Below are 14093 nucleotides of genomic sequence, written 5' to 3' on the forward strand. Positions count from 1 at the left end.
TAGGTTCTGGTTTAATAAATGGAGTTGCTGCATTTCTACTGGCACCCTTGTAAGCTCTATCATTGCCACTGATTCCTGAGTGACCAGGGACCCACAGCAGTTGCTTTTTTCTAGTCTCACAAGGGCTTTGTAGTATTTTACAATGATCTTTGATCTCATTACAGGGGCGAATAGAGATTTCAGAGCTGCTAGGCTGCCTGAATAATTGTAGATGCTGTGGTCTCTATAGCATCTACACAAATTCTCCTCTGTGCACACCTTGAGAGCAGATATTTTTGCCTGAAATATCATGGCCAGCTTCCCCAGGGAGATTGTGCTCTCTAGTGTAAACTGTACCAGTGTACCCAGCCCCCAGTGCTTTTGTCTATTTTCGATCCATCAGTAAATCAGACAATGTTTACTGCATGATGTCATGGTGCATTCTTCCACAGCTTCCTCCTTTCATTTGTTACCTGGAAAGGCTTATTGAAGCAGCTGTAAGTTATTGCATAGTCAACCAGCATTTCCCTGCCCATTCCTGCATTTACCACATTGCCTGTACTGGTGTGAGATTCAGGATATCCTAAAGTAGCCCCTAGGTGGGCAGTATGTTGCTCAATATTTCCTGATGCACAATAATATTGACCATCTAGGAATGAGGTTGAGAGGTTATTCAGTAATATTGAGAACATCAAAAACTTTGTAAATATATTGTCCTGCCTAGAATCATTGTGCCGCATGGGAATATTTTGTCCTCTGTGAGCTATATTGAAAATATCTTTTGACAGTCTCTTGTGTGCTACGGGGACCGGGGAGGTTATGTTACATTTGGTTTAGTTTATTGTTGTTGTGTGAAAATGACAAGATGAAAGGTGAAAAGATGAAAGAAAATTATTATTAGAGTGCATCGAAATGTGTAAATCAGTGGTCACCAAATTGTGGCCTGCAGGTTGAATGCAGCCCGATTAAGTGTTTGTGCAACCCATGATTTTCAGCCATATATCATAATAATGTACAGTTGAGAACCACGGGCCACACAGACATTTAATCAGGTCACATTCAGCCTGTGAGCCGCAGTTTGATGACGACTGGTATAAGTCGTTGTGGGATGTTAGGGCAGATGAGTACAAAAGGAAGTGTTAAGATTGATGAACTGTATAATTTGTTGCTCAGTAAATATAGGGAATGGCTATGAAGGAAGGTGTTTTTAAAAAATTTAATTGATAAAAAGTTATGAATAAAAGTATATACAGATATTTAGCTCTGTGTATACATTACTTACTCAAATATAATCCTTTTAGTGCAAGTATTATTGTATGACAAGTTCTCTTAACTGTCTCAAATACTGTAAGATGAAACTGTACTTGTAAATTTCAAGTTTTTGAAGGAATTGACTGTAACAATACATCGTTACATAATAGACAAGTGCTGACTTTATGGAACTGCGTCTCTCATTGTGTTTTTTGATGATAGAGATGAGCATCCACAGAAATTTATCCAGGGGGCCAGGGATGGAGGGGAAGACCTGGCCAAGTGCCTGTGTACTGGAAGACCAATGTATGAAGGAGAATCATTTCCAGTACTGTACCAAAGGTTGGACCATCAACACAGAAGAAGTTATGATGATCATTATTTATTCATCCTCAATTCTCTTGCCAAGCTTTCGTGAGTGATCATTGTTGCTCCTTGAACCAATTTTTCAGTCACCTTTTTTTTTCTGCTTGCAACAAAGTAGATAGCAATTGTCAATCGTCCAACATTCTGAACCACAGTTTTATTGCACAATATTATTGAACATTCCAAGAAGAATATTTGTTATTGTACTGCATTACTGACTTTCTAGGAGCCACTTAAAGGTATCCAGTTATTTACAATAGCCTGTATGCCCCTGCCGCTGCCTCCATTTGAACCCACAGGGGTAATGAGGCATGTCCAGCATTGTGTCCATCCAAGCAGCAGGTGTGCTGCTAATTCTGCCTTTTATGGCTAAGCAGTCAAGTCTAGACACCTTGCCAAGCTCCTTAGTAGTCACATTTTGTTGCATTGTTTGCCCCATAAATAATCGTTTATCTAGTTACAATGAAGTATATACTGTACATACTCTTGGGGTTTAGACCCTGCTTTTTCACACAGACCATTCTGGTGCTCATAATTTGCCTGGAAACATACTTCTTTATTTAAGGGGTCCATGATACAAGGGAGGATTGGAAAGTAACACAATAATTTTTGCTTCCCTGGTATTGCAGGTGAATGTTGAAATTTCCGACTATATAGTCTGAAGTTTGCACTACAGAGGGTATTTTGTTTTCATGTGCAGCTCTAGCAAGAGATGCCTGAACTGCTAAACAAACATGGTGCGCATGTTACTGCTGTCAGCTTGTGAAGAGCAGCAAAGTGTAGTTTGATATTTGTGGGCCAAAGGGCATAAACCGAGTAAAATTCGCAGAAACATGCGTGATGTGTATGGGGGCAACTGTATGGATCATAGCAATGTCTCCAGGTGATGTGCATTCTTCCAAGAGTGCTGTGTGAACCTTAGTGATTCTCCATTCTCTGGGCAGCTGGTAACAGCTGCAACCCTGCAGAATGTTGGTGCCATTGAGGCAGCAGTTTTGAACAACTGGTGTTTGCAACTGCGAAATTTATTGCAGCAGTTCAACATTTCCTATGATGCAGTGTACGATATTGTTCATGACATGTTAAAATGTCGTAAAGTTAATGCTTGCTGGGTGCTTACATATGACTGAAGGCCAGTGAATGATGACAAGCTTGAATCACTTGAATGCATTATACCACAGAAGGACATGAGTTTCTGAAAGAAATTGTCACTGGTGATGAGTTGCGGGCGTACCACTACATGCCTGAAACCAAGCAGGCCTCTGTGGAGTGGAAACATGCTGGTACCCCAGTACGAAAAATATTCAAAGTGACTCAGTTTGCTAGGAAGGTGCTTGTGACAGTGTTCTGAATATGCATGGTGTGGTATTGGTGGACTTCAGTAAACATGGGACCAATATGAATGCTGCAGCCTACATCAACACTGTGGTTAAGTTGACTCATGCTCTTCATGACAAATGCCACAACACTAATGCTGATGATTTCAAACTTCTTCATGATAATGCTTGCCCCGATGTTGCTGCTCCTGTTCGTGATAAAATCACCAGATTTGGATGGAAGGTGCTCCAGCATCCACCATAAAGTCCGGAATTTGCGCCTTTGGAATTGTTTGGTCCCATGAATACAATCCTGGTCAGCCAATGCTTTGCGACAGATGCAGAAGTGAAATCAGCACTCCACAGATGGTTATTCTCCAGCCAAACAGGCTTCTATGAAACTGGTACCACAATGGGAGAAATTCTTGAGAACATTGATGACTATGTAGGAAAGTAGGTAAAAGATGTAAGTTTGTTTGTGATTATTTGTTTTGTTTTGTTATGTATTAAACTTTTTGAAATAAAATTATTGTGCTTTGCTTTCCAATTTTCCCACATAATTTCACAACCAGGGTTACCACTAGATACCTCAATACCTACTTATGGGTAGAGTTTCATCAAGAAGCTTAAGATTCTCATACATGTGCTGAATATGCTTCCTTGTAAATGCTACTACAACACTTTTCTTGGTGATGACCCTTAGATCCAGTTTTGCACAGTGTCCAATGCACTTTGTGTCATAGTTCTGACAGTACTAATAAATTTGCCAAGTATTACTAAGACTAACTTGTCTGCATATCCATGGCAAAAGCAGCATCTAGTATTTAGAGCAATTTCCTGAAAGTGTAGTGCTTTTTTTGCCTTCCCAACAAGTAGGTGAAGTGCTGTTTCATGAACTGCCAGTTTGATATGCTTCTTGGTTTACATGGAGAGGAACCTTAGTTAGCATCCTTTCCCTAACCAGTTTTTCTAATGTCTTTAAAAAGAGAGGAGGACAGACAGATCGGTCTCATATCTTTGACCTCGTTATCGTCAATTCTTACTAGCTTCAAGATGAAAAAAATCCTGTATCCCCCAAGAATTAGGGATGATTCCTGCTGATAGGCTGATGCCAAACAGGCTATGTAGGAATCTAATGAAATTCTTTCCTCACTGTTGCAGTTGAGCTGAAAGATTCCATCGGTGTGGTGCCTGAATGGTTGAAACATTTCCACTGCCCACTGGATTTGTTTGAAATCAACACATTTTCTGGCAGATTCCAGTTCTCCCTTTGATAACCTGTAAACCAGTGCCTCAGGAATTGAATCTTGGTCTGTGTTGTCTGCCAGAGTGCACTGAGGGCATTAAGTTCTCAGGAACACATCCAACATCATTCACTGATCTTGTTTACTCACCATCCTCCTCCTGCAGAGTACTGCTTGGCTTAGTTGGTATTCTGCAGAAGATCTTGTGAAGTTTGGCACAAGTAGTTGTACCTTCCACTTCCTCGCAATCATAATTTCGCTTGGTTAGTTGCAAAGTTGTATTTTGCAAGGGCCTCCCGATATTTTGCCCTTTGTCCTTTCCTTCTTGCAAGGTTGAAAAGTGTACTTACCTGCTACCTTTGCAATTCCAGGCCATTGTTCCACCGAGGTACATTCCTGTTTGTAAACTTCTCGGTGATTGCTCCGTTTTCTAAATATGAGGTCATAATGACTAATGTCACTGTGTCTGAAATTTCCTCCAAATCTAATGGTTTCTTTATCAATATTCTGAATTCAGATAAGTGTGAGTTCAAGTCTTCATGCTATAAGAGTCCCACTGTGTCTTCTAGGATTCCTATAGGCCATGGTCTGTTTAATACTCATTTCAACCTCAAACTTAATATACATGTAGTCAGATAAGGATGACGTGAATATCACATGCCATTGTTTGACATGCTCACCCATTAGAATGGACCCAAAAGTTATGTAAATTACTTCTTCCCATCTTATGTTCCTCAATGTAGATTCCCTGCCCCTATTCAGGCTCTCCAGCTTACTCTCAATCAAATGTTCAAGACGTTACTCATCTCTGTTGTTAGTGCCGATGCTTCCCCACACTGTTTTGTGCATGTTGGCATCACAACTAATGAGCAGTTGTTTATTCTGCTCTGAGCAACTGCCAGGGAAGGAGTAGTACTGTCCTTGTAGGGAAGGAAAGCTTGAGGCCAATACAATTTCCCTCATGCTACCTCCCTCCCATTGTTTCATCCTGATGGTATCTAAGTCGCAGTAACAGAAGTTCTCCATCTGCATGAATGAAATTCCATTTTTAACATAAATGAATGTTTTGGAGTTTTTTTTAGATTCCTAGCATAAATCAACTTACCTCCAGTTCTCTGGGGCCTGAAATGTGTCCTTTATACACATAGGATTCCTGGATCAGGGCCATGTCTACGTCCTGTTCCTAGAAAGCGACTCAGGGTGGCAGTTGCCCCTTTACTGTGTTGCAGGTTTATCTGCAACTCTTGCAGCCACCAGCTTACCATCATGATCACTTTCAATGTCTTTGATTATCCCGATGGCAACCTGCAAGAACCCTTAGTACAATTTCGGGTCCTGTTCTCACATTGCCATAAGGAATTTCTTGCTGACTTCAGCCACAAGGGTTTGGCCATCTGCTCAATCTTGCAGTTGATTACCTTCCATTCATCTGTGAGACCTACTGGATCTGCGCCCATACTTTCTCGAACAGCATCTTAGAAGAAATGTTGTAAAGAAGTTCGGTACCCAGATTGATATCCCTGTGGTTTTGAAGAGCTCAGCTGCTCTCTTGACCAGCACCTTCATCTCCTCCCATGGAAATATCTTGGGCACCATCTCCTTAAGCCAATCCCCTGTTTAAACCTTGTGGATAGAGATGAGAGCACCCTTGTCCAGATAGACCCTAGAAAACACATGATCAGACTAACCCTTACAAAATGCGGGTTATCACTTTCTTCCACTGACCTCTTCAATTTTATTTATAACATTTGTATCTTTTCTGTCTGGCTCCTCTACATAATTGGCAAAATTATGATGTTCGTCCAAGACATCTCATTCCCATGCTTCTTTTAGTCATTACATTGTTTAACTTTATTTTAAGATTCCTTGCTCTTTTCCTTTCAACAGAAAGTACATAGTTTTGTGAGATGGTAGTGACAGTGTGACACTTTGACACCATCTGTCAAGTTCATGGAGCCCTGTGTTGCATATCTGTAGTTATTTTGGAGTCACTGCTTCAGTTTGTCACTTGCAAATGCTACCATTCCACTTACGTTGCCGCTGTCATGTAATTTCTGTAATGGGCTCTAATGCTGCATTTCAAAACTCTTGACTACACATGGATACATGTGACTAGCCCTTTGATATGGTCTTTGTCATTCCATTCGTGAGCATATGAAAGGTGCATGTCTCCCATGGCAATAGCTCTTTAGGCAGTTTTACAGTACCTCTGGATACTCTAACTCCACAAGCTGAACAAAGAAAGGCAGCCAGTAATATTGATCATCATTGCCGTAGTGTACATATAGTGAATGTAGGTTGCATCTTCAGTTGCCGGCCGAAGTGGCCGTGCGGTTAAAGGCGCTGCAGTTTGGAACCGCCAGACCGCTACGGTCGCAGGTTCGAATCCTGCCTCGGGCATGGATGTTTGTGATGTCCTTAGGTTAGTTAGGTTTAACTAGTTCTAAGTTCTAGGGGACTAATGACCTCAGCAGTTGAGTCCCATAGTGCTCAGAGCCATTTGAACCATTTGAACCATCTTCAGTTGACTTTCCTCTTCTACACCTGTAGTGGCGAGGCATCATTCCATATACAGTCTATGATTTTAGTTTCTTGCATGATAGTTTTTCAGATATCTTGAAGAGAACATTTAGAAAGCAAAGTGGTCTGTAAGATTTGGGTATCATTGGGTTCTTCTCTTGTCCTTTACTAATAATCACCACATCAGCATTTTTCCATGGTGCAGGGATCCTTCCTTGCAAGAGACACTCATTGTACAGTTCTAATTGGTCACTAAACACTTGTATTATTTTGGCAGTTATCCCATCTGATGGAGATTTTTTCATTTTCAGTCTTCAAATTATTTGCCTAATTTCTGCTTGTGTGAAGGGATATACAAGATTATTGTTTTAATAGTCTTCCTACAATAGCACTGTCAGAAGAGTGAGAGGCATGATAAGACAAAAGTGCCCTGTGCACATGTGCAACATGAGTAGCAAAGCGTATTGGCAAACTTCAGCCATTCCACTTTTAGATGATAAGTGAACCAATATTGGTAGTTCATACTGTAGTGTCCACATTAGATAACATTCCCATAAGCTGCTGCTGGACCTTCTCCTGGCCCGCAAATAGCACATAAGTAAGTTTTAAAAATTGTAGTTGCCAAATTATGACAATTTTTTTAAAGTTTTAATTGGAACCATACACTTTTTTCTGTGGCATTAGAAAGATCCCCCAAAGATTATTTCAAAGACATAACATGTGAAACTTGATCAATAGCAGCAAGATAATGGCACAACAAACCACTGTCATGCTGTACTGTACCAAATGTAAAGAAACAAGTTACGTGGGTTTGGTTCACGTGTTTGTTATTGTTACTGGCATAGAAGTACTCAAATAGGTGGACCTTGAGCATTAATAAATACTATAAAGCAATGGCAGATAGACAGGTTGCACTTTGAATTTCACCTGGACTTATTGCGGCAAAGACCCATGTTATAAGGCATTTCGTGTATTCGAGAACTGTCAAACTTTCCTTGTGGACCTCTTGTTGCAATTTTCCCCTCATATATACTGGGGCACAGAGTACAGGTTATTGTGTGTTTCCTGAAGTGCATGGCTTTTCGACTGACCAATAGTGCATGTTGGGAGGATTGATTTGCCCCCATGGTTTGTAGGCAGTGCTTCATCCATAAACAGAATCTTGCATAGAAACGCCACATTACTTCACAGTTTTTGTAGAGTCTATCTGGAAAAATGTAACAAATTGTGAACCTGTTGACAAAGCAAAATGTTTGCTTTGGCTCATCCCACTTGCCCTTTCAAACTATGTCTTTGTGATTATTGTTATTTTTCATTGATGGATTTTATTCTTTGACTGCCAATTACTTGAACTTTTTGTAATGTTTGCAAAGACAGATTATGAGTGCTTGGCACAGTCTGGATATGTTTTGGATACAACCTCACTGCTGCTCCAACAGTTTGGTGACATTCATCACAAACAAAGTCCATATCCACTTTTTCAGTTGTGGTATGAACTGTGAAAATCTGAATAGCTTTACAAGCAAGTCCTCTGAGTGCTTCGACAGCAGAGCACTGATTGAGGACCTCAAGCACACATGTGTACACGTGAACTGTACCTGAGTTATGTATATGCTTACATAGGGTTCAGTAAGATAAAACTTTGCAAGATCTCTTCTCCAAAGAGCAGGCCAATGTTTTATGACACTGTTATCTTGTTCTATGTGATCAAGTTCCACATTTCATGTGACTGAAGTCATCTTCAAAGACTCTGTTCAGCACCATAGGAAGAAAAGTGTGTGGCTCCATTAAAAATGCTATAATTTTGCAGCTATAAATGTTCAGATTTACTTGTGTACATGAGAAAATATGCTACATTGTCTGCAATAATTCAGCAAATGGCATCTTGGTATATTTACTCATTTTGGATATATTTGGGATGGCCTGTACTTCCTGCCTCACCCTGTATAGCTGACAACGTGAATAAAGAAGTTTCATTGAGTGTGGCTGTGGAATGGTGTCTTGATCAAATTTTTTACTTCTTATTCTTGTTAAATGTAATAGAACTTTGCATGCAGAGTCATAAATTTAATGTGTCCTTTTGCATATTGTCCTGCGGAACTGTTCACAGCTGAAATTTCAATTTCTGTGTATAACTTTCTTTTCTTCAGGTGAAATGCCATACAGATGTGGTATATGTGATAAAACATTTACATTCCAACAGTCATATCATAAACATTTGCTGTACCACAGTGATGAGAAGCCACACGTTTGTACTGAATGTGACAGAGCCTTCAAGGAGCTTTCAACACTCCATAACCATCAGCGAATACACACGGGAGAGAAGCCATTTGCATGTGAAACATGTGGTACAGTGCATTTGTTTTTGTATTCAGGTTGAAATTTTCCATATTTTGCTGTCACTGTTGTGTGGTATTAATGTTTCATGCTTGGAAAATTAATTTACTGTAGTATTATATTTTTCTATGAAGTTAGCAAAGCAAAAGTGAGTATGTGCTGTATTCAGTACTTCAGTTTAATTTGGCATACAGAACTTGACAGCAAAGTGAAATAAATTTGTTGATATTTTCCTTCTCTTTCTATTTGTGGATGTTTCTGAATTTTGAATGGAAAGAAATTAACACAATGCTCTCTGGTGAGTCTTTATCACAGTGAGAGTACTTTGAGGTGCTACATAGCAACCTCAACAACGGTATTAAATGTTGTCCTTAAAGGTGTTTGATGTGCCACTCCATGCTGGTCTATCCTGAACAAGCCTCCTCATCTCTTCATAACAACCACAACCTACATCAGCTTACTGTAGTCACATTTTGTTCTCACTCTGCCGTTTTTACCCGTCGCACTTTTCTCATTAAACTGACCATTCCTTGATGTTTCACGATGTGGTCCTATCAACCAAACCTTTCTTTTAGTTATGATGTGCTATAAATTACTTCTCTCCTTACTTCAGTTCATTACTTTTTCAGTAGTTATGTGATCTGCTCACCTAATCTTCGGCATTCTTCTGTGGCACACATTTCAGAAGCTTCTATTCTCTTCTTGTCTGTGATTTTTATCATCCACATTAAATTCTGTGCAAGGCTATGCCCTAGAAAAATACTTTCAGAAAAACTCCCTAGTGCATAAATTCATGTTACGTGCTAAAATATTTATCTTTTTCCAGAAACACTTTTCTTCTATTGTGTGTCTGCATTTTATATCCTCTCTACTTCGTCCCCCCCCCCCCCCCCTCCAACCCCGGGGCTCTCAACTCTTTTTGTGATCGTGTGTGTGGCAAACATGGAGTTCCAAACCAGTGCAGTACTTTTTCTTTCTTGTGCTACAATATTATTCTCTGACTATGTCTTTTCTCAGATTTGGTCTCTAGGACAGATTCCCTATTGACAACTTAGCTTGTTTGTATGATATCAATTATGGCTCGTCCAACTTTGTTTATTTATTTTACATCTTACTTTGACCTCCAACTGCAAGTCCCTCTGATACCCAACAAGGGGATGGTTGTCAGGTATCCATATGATGGTAGTCCCTGACAGGCCACAGGAAATGTGTTATTGATGCCTGAGCTGTTACCTGCTCACACAATCTTAGGAATAGGTGCCTGTCCATTTACAGGCACTGTGACTCAAGACATTGGCCATAAAGCCAGATGAACGTAGTTCTGGCTGTGTGACACCCTAAGAAGAGCTCTTGATAGGAGTGGGCACCATCAGGAAGACACCTTGTGCAGTGAAAAAGACAAAAGTTATCAGCCAGTTTTCACGAGGTTCCAGCAATCTCTTCAGACAGACCTGAATTCTCCAGGTTTTCATGGTACTGAGAATTTTCCTTCCATGGGCCCTTATGAGAGGAAATCAAAAACGAGTTAACTGCAAAAACTTGCTCAGGTTTGCTCCCAGACCGATAAGGATCCTTTCTGTCTACAAACTGATGTTACTTGTGGAGAATATTGAAAATGTACTTGGAGAAGTCTCTTCCCCTAGTAAATTTTAAAATGGTTCTATCATACTAGCTGATGACAGAAGTACAATTGAACTCATTTTTATTCTTCCTCTGAGGATAGTGGTTTCTGTTTACATCTTTAGCACTTTGACTATAACTGATCGGGAATTGGATGGTTGTGGGAGGTACACTCACCTGCCACGTGCTGAGTCTCAGAAGACACTCAACTGTACCCACCTACCTATTGAATGTATTATTCCTGTCATCCTATTGTACTATTGTCAGTCCTACTGATGTTCATTATGTTTTTAATCTTTTCACTCTAACTTTTACAGATTTCCTCTCCACATGGCTAGAAGGGATTATTTATTCTGTTACTGCATTACCACTGCATTGGGTAGGTGGGGTCAAACCTGAGGGAGGTGCCTCGTTCTGCAGATGAACTGTGTGGAAAGCCTCATCTGCTCTGTGACCTGCAGACCTACCAACCTACATACTTCCACCTCTCTTTAAAATGTTTTTTGTCCCTTGCATCAGTATGGCTTTCAGTGCTTCAGTTTTACCACTCCTACATGCTATTACAATTCCATCAAATTTCTGGTTAACGTCATTAACTTCAATGCCTTGAATGAGGATCTGATGACTTCACTGTTTAGTTCCTTAACCTCCCTCATCACCCAATCAATCAGTCTAATTTGGCCATTGTGATGCCTTCTTTGAATTTGACTACATTCTATCCCCGCCATTTTACTGTTTTTAAATTTTCATCTTATAACCTCTATTCAAGACACTTTCCATTTTGTCATCTGATCTTCCATGTCCTTTGCTGTGTCAGACAGATTTACAATGTCATTGGCAAACCTTAAAGCTTTTATTTCTTCTCCCTGAACTTGACTTCCGTTTCCAAATTGCTGCTTGCTTTCTTTCATAGCTTGCTCAATGTATAGATTGTATATCACCAGGGTTAGGCTATAACACTGTATTTCTCCTTTCTCAACCACTGCCTCATTTTCATGCCCTTTGACTCTTATAACTGCCATCTGGTTTCTGTAGGAGTTGTACGTAAAATTCCACTCTTTATGTTTTATCAATACTACCTTAAGAATTTCAAAGAGTGTATTCCAGTCAGCATCGTCAGAAGCTTTATCTAAATCTACAAATGATGTAAACATAGGTTTGCCTTTTTTCAGTTGTCTTTTAAGATAAGTCATGTTATTTGTATTGCCTTGGATATTACTACATTTCTGCAGAAGGCAAACTAGTCTTCCCCGAGTTTATTCCTGTTTCCATTCTCCTGTAAATAATTTGTATTAGTACTTTGCAACATGACCTATTCAGCTGATGGTATGATAATATTCACACCTGACTTTTTTGGAATTGGATTGTTGCATTTTTCTTGAAGTCTGGGTGTATTTTGTCTGTCTCGTAAATCTTGTATATAGGTGGAATATTTTTTTTTGTTCTCCCAAGGATCTCAGTAATTCTGAGGAATGTTTTGAGTAATCTTTCAGTTCCCTATCATCTTCATCTACTTTCTCTTCCCTTTCAATAATACTGTCTTCAAGTTTCTGTCCTTCATGTAAGATCTGCTATATAGTCCTTACATCAATCAGTGTTCCCTTCTTTGCTTAGTATTGGCTTTCCAACAGAGCTTTTGATATCCATACAACTGTTTCTCTTTTCTCAAAAGGTTTCTTAAAATTCTGTTGCACAGCCACTATTTTTTGGGCACTATTCAGAAAATATTTGCTCTGCCACAGCCCTTGTGAAAAGCCTTAGAAGCCAGCAGGAGTTGAAACATTGTCACGGCAACTGGTCTGTTTACACTTTGAGGGCCAAGTTGGGCCAGTCATTGCAATACTGATGACATAGCAAAAGGACAGGGCTACTGTGAGTCTGGCTGACAAGCTTCCACGCCTTTGAGTGACACACTTGTTATACTGGTTGGTTAGAAGTGGTACATCGGCACATCAAATGAACACCTAACCAGAATAAATACCCTTCATTTCTAGCCAAAGGTGTTCCAGATTGGCAGCACCAGCTACAAGGAGAATTCTGCACCAGGTGGAGGGCTAATATGGTTTTGCAAACAGCCACCATGAGGTTTGACCATCACTACCATTGGTCCGACTGCAGGCTCTGAGTAAACTTGCTTGGACTTGGTGCATTCCCACTGGAGAGCCACTTTCAAACTCACTCCAGTCACAGCAGCCATTTGAGACGAGGGCGGTGCAGCTGCTCGCCCTCTCCCATTGGTGTGGGCATCCTGGCGCTGCTCGCCTTTGCTCACAACGGCAAGTTCCACTTCTGTGAGCTGACATCCCCTACAAGAATTACAGTGGGCCTCTGTGCTTCTGGTACACCTTGACCCAAACAGCCATGTCATGCATAGCACATGGCACTGCATGGGTTCTAGGCATCAGCATAACATTTGTGGTTGCACACATCACCTGCTGGCCTCAGTGGTCCTCTGCAGTTCTCTGCTTCCTGACTTCACCATGCACCAAAGGGGGTTCATGTTTGCCATGAAGCAACACTGTATGTTTGTTTTACCTTAGGTCTGAACAAAATGTTTGACTATTGATTCTGTTTTCTTGTATTACTGATGCTTGACATTCTCATAACGCTTTAACGCTACCAACCCTGCCACCTTGAGGCCATTCACCCCAAACTACTACAGTTGGTACCAGAAGAGTTGACCACTGCCAGTATTTGCAGCTGCACACACGCATCACAACCACAGCTCACAGTGTGAACATACAGTGAGATGAGATGACAACAAACTGGTTTCTTTCATGTACTTTTGTGTGCAGGGGAAATGGATGTAAGGCTGGACTGTCACTAGAATTCCACAGTAGTATAGTGTCCTCCTGTGACTCACCAGTATGCATCATAGACATGTGTTTTGTGGGCTGCTGCCTCTGCAGGGCACTAGCAACACCTCTGTAGAGATGTAGGGTAAACAGTGTGATCACAAACATAAGCACACTGTTGTCAATCCTATCTCCTGCAGCTGCCAGGGTAATATGTGGCACCAGCTTTGCCACTAGAGGCACGAGAGGTGCCATAATTAGTGTTGCCATTGTGGGCACCAATCAGCCTTGTATTAATCACGTGCCCACCAATCTCATGGAAGTATTTTTCTGCCAGGCAATTTTAAAGGGCACTGCTAGGCTGACCAGAGCCAATTCACATAGGGGGTCATAGTGCTGCCTGCAGTCCCCAGTCCCTCAATTGAAGCTTCTGTTATCCTACACTGTCATACATGCTGCCTGCATCTGACTCTTCATTCTGCATCCTGTACAAGTTCACTGTATCATCTGCCAATGTCATCACTCAGAGCCGCCTTCCGAATCTTCACTCTGTGCCTAGTCTGAATTCTCCATACCAGTCACCAACGCCTACACTCTGAGTCACATCTGTGGCATCACTAAGTGTCTCGCTAGAGTTCTCCATGCTGGGCACAACATCGGCTGCA

At 40.8% G+C, this 14093-nt stretch overlaps 1 protein-coding gene across 2 annotated transcripts in view; it reads left to right on the forward strand.

Annotated features, from left to right (window-relative positions):
* Positions 1–14093, forward strand: part of LOC126237008 (gastrula zinc finger protein xFG20-1-like) — a 76073-nt gene that overhangs the window by 12516 nt on the left and 49464 nt on the right. For both annotated transcript variants that reach the window (XM_049946735.1, XM_049946734.1), the window contains one exon: positions 8827–9024. In XM_049946735.1, the coding sequence (XP_049802692.1) occupies positions 8827–9024 (198 nt within the window). The remainder of the gene's footprint in view (positions 1–8826; positions 9025–14093) is intronic.

This window comes from Schistocerca nitens, chromosome 2 (genome assembly GCF_023898315.1).
Source record: "Schistocerca nitens isolate TAMUIC-IGC-003100 chromosome 2, iqSchNite1.1, whole genome shotgun sequence".
Taxonomy (NCBI): Eukaryota; Metazoa; Arthropoda; class Insecta; order Orthoptera; family Acrididae; genus Schistocerca; species Schistocerca nitens.